This window comes from Penaeus japonicus, unplaced genomic scaffold (genome assembly GCF_977035675.1).
Source record: "Penaeus japonicus unplaced genomic scaffold, GWHDUDI00000001_assembly GWHDUDI00000040, whole genome shotgun sequence".
NCBI lineage: Eukaryota > Metazoa > Arthropoda > Malacostraca > Decapoda > Penaeidae > Penaeus > Penaeus japonicus.
The window spans coordinates 8,109,637-8,112,873 of record NW_028234442.1 but is presented as its reverse complement, the minus strand read 5'-3'; the positions used below and the strand labels follow the sequence as shown (position 1 = coordinate 8,112,873).

Here is a 3,237-nt window from a genome sequence, read left to right as displayed (position 1 = left end):
ATTATATTATATATCAATATATATATATATATATATATATATTTAGAGATATATATTTATATAATCTAATATTATATAGACATACATTTATATATATATATATAGATATATATATATATATATATATTATTTATATATAATATATATATATATGTGTGTGTGTGTGTGTGTGTGTGTGTTGTTTTTGTGTTGTGTGTGTGTGTGAGGGGGAGGGTCTGTGTGTGTACTTGTTATAACAGGACCAAAACAGAAAGGGCGATTCATTGTAAAATATAATAGTCTACCCTAATAGATCCATTTTTGTTAGTGAAACCACAATACGTTTTCCTTTATTTAAAGGTACACTTTCATATTCACTGCCAAAGTATCTGATGTATCCAGTAGATAATCAGGGAAATAAAAGGATACATTAGTCTTGTTAATCGAGAGAGAGCTTGTTTTAGTTTATGTAATGCGCATGAATCATTTCCTCATATTTCACTGCTATTCAGGGATGCTGCTTTTCATGATCTCGGTTATAGTTAAACCCACTTAAGGTCCTGTAAGTCAGAATTTGGCTTTTTCAAACGAACTTGCTTCGGTATTTTGCAATTTCGAAGAGAAAAATGATTGCTTTATCGTATACTACTAAATTCAGTAATCAATTGGACGAATGTTAAAATGAAATTACTTTTTATATTGAGATAAGAGAACTGGAGGTTATCGGCTTGATCTGTGCATTGTGCAATTTCTATTGTAACGGTCTCTGAAAAAGTTTAAGTTATCAGCAATAGATAGCGCGTGTAAAAGTTGCTGTGAGCTGTTCTGTACTTGCTGCGGATCCTCATTACACTATGAACCGAGTTCATTGTGACAAATGGATAAAATAACAAATGGACAATCATCACGCCAGTAATCCTGACTGTAACCAGTTTGCCAGCTACCCAAAGTCTCACTTTTCAAGTTCTCATAGTGAGATTTTGTTCTGGGATAAGTTGATCCTACCACACTTTTTATCAAACCTTTAAATTCTATGTGCGGTTTCAGTAATTAGCAAGTACTTATTTCCTATGTTCATCATTCAAGCCTTTTACTAATTTCACTTACTACACAAGATTGTCACATGATGTTGCTATCCTCTCATCTCACTTAAGTAATCACATCCTTGCTTTAATTACTTCCTCACACATATATATCCCTATACTCACAGCCAACCTGTATTAATTCTACCTGTTGTAGTTCTTAGAGCCTATTCTTCTACTGCAATTGTGCCTTATATGACCCATTCCTCCTATAGTATATGTTATGTGTTTACTGGGACCATGGATTAGTGCCCATTGTTTTTTTGTTGTTTTTTAATGGTCTATAGTTGAATGTCACAGCTACCTGCAAAGTCTGGTGCAGATAGCCTCCTAGTAGTAGTTAAAGCCTGGTTATTTCTCTGACTAAAATGCGATGGAGGCCGTCCAATAGCATGGTCCGAGCGATGTAAGGTACTGATATTGCATATCAAGTGACTTAAGGTACTGATTATGCATTACTATATAATTCATTATAATAAGCTAGTATTCAGTCTTGACCTGATGCATCTGTGTTTGTTAGCGGAAGGCCTGATGCATAGAAAGTGGCCCAAGAGACGTTCATAAGCGAAGACAGAACACATCAGAAAGAAGGGACACAGACAGAGAAAAGGCTAGGCAAAGTGAACAGATCTGATCTCCAACCCTCAGCAGAGGCAGGTGTTTTAACATTCCACCAACAAAGACCATGAGACATGAATGTCTGTCTTTTCCTACCGGGTTATAACAGACGAAGCTAGTGGGTTACAATAATGATAACAAGTAAGCATCGGGAGAAACAAAATCAATCAGATGGGTGAATAGCACTAACAAAAGCAGGAATGTCCTTAAGCCGAAGCCTAATACTTGTGGCAAAAGAAATATATTTACTTGATATATAAAGGTAGAAATTCAACCATAAAAGAGAATAACAAAACTAAACAAACTACTAAATATCAACATTGCTGTAAAAAGGTGATCAACAACACTAAAATTTCGGGTTTGCATTCCGCATGTAATGAAATTATTTACATTTCTGTTACGTTTCAATTGTGAGGATCTACAATGACACCTCATTAGAGAAAGTGGTGATAAAATAATGGATTTTTTAAAATCTTTTTAAGAGCCAGTAACTACAACAAGACATCAATAAATGATAGTGATATCCGTCAATACTTTTTATACCTTTATTTATCCTGAAATAGAAAAAAGAGAGAGAGAGTTGTTGGTGGTAGTGCGTCTTATTTTTTATAGTGTCGTTTCCCCTTGTGAAACAGGTGAGGCAGACGGGCATTGGCGATCGGGGTAAAGCGTATGGGAGTCTCCTGCTTCCATTTTCTCGCCGCAGAAAGGGAAGCGGGTTCTGGTGGAAGAAAGAAGGAGAGAATAGGAACAATATTGTTGTTAATTTCAGAATTCAAGTCTCTGAGTTCATAGCGCCACGGGATACCAAGCAAACAAAACCGCCAGCGACTTACACCTCTCCTGATGATAGTTCCTCAACAGTGAACGCCTCCACGTAGAGATGCGGTCGACTGAACCTCCAGATGAGCGAGTGCAGCATTCCGTTTTCTTCCTCGTAGAACACTCGCAGACTCAGGATTCGACCGACGGCGGAGGAGAACCTGACCCACGAGTGGTGGTCGCCCGCTTCCACGAAGGAGGGTCTGGGAGGCGGAGGAGGGGGAGAGGGCGGGTGCTGGGTGTGAATGCACTCATGCATGCAATAGACACACACACACACACACACACACACACACACATATATATATATGTATATATATATACATACATATATATATATATATATATATATATATATATATATATATATATATGTGTGTGTGTGTGTGTGTGTGTGTGTGTGTGTGTGTGTGTGTGTGTGTGTGTGTATGTGTGTGTGTGTGTGTATGTATATATGTATATATATACTTATGTACATATGTAAATCTTTACTATGAGCCACAAATGCCTAAAATACCAATATTTCGAAATAAAACGCCAATCCTTATCAAAGTATCAAAGTGAAAATACATATAAAAATATCAAAATGAAATTAAAAACTGCCCTCCAGCACAATGCCCAAGTGACCTGGCCTGACCTCTCCGGCGGGGGGAGGGGGTGCACGCCTCTCAGGCCATGCAGACCCACGGTGAACCGAGCGAAGTCGCCGTCGGAACTCCCTTTGGCGCCGGCTGGT

At 37.8% G+C, this 3,237-nt stretch overlaps 1 protein-coding gene across 2 annotated transcripts in view; it reads right to left on the bottom strand.

Moving 5' to 3' along the window:
• Positions 1 to 2,211: 2,211 nt before the first annotated feature.
• Positions 2,212 to 3,237, bottom strand: part of LOC122250532 (pancreatic triacylglycerol lipase) — a 29,920-nt gene continuing 28,894 nt past the window's right edge. For both annotated transcript variants that reach the window (XM_043011999.2, XM_043011998.2), the window contains 3 exons: positions 3,139 to 3,237; positions 2,516 to 2,704; positions 2,212 to 2,400 (listed from right to left, as the gene is read on the bottom strand). The exon at positions 3,139 to 3,237 is cut by the window's right edge and continues 31 nt beyond it. In XM_043011999.2, the coding sequence (XP_042867933.2) occupies positions 2,286 to 2,400; positions 2,516 to 2,704; positions 3,139 to 3,237 (403 nt within the window). In that variant the 3' untranslated portion in view covers positions 2,212 to 2,285. The remainder of the gene's footprint in view (positions 2,401 to 2,515; positions 2,705 to 3,138) is intronic.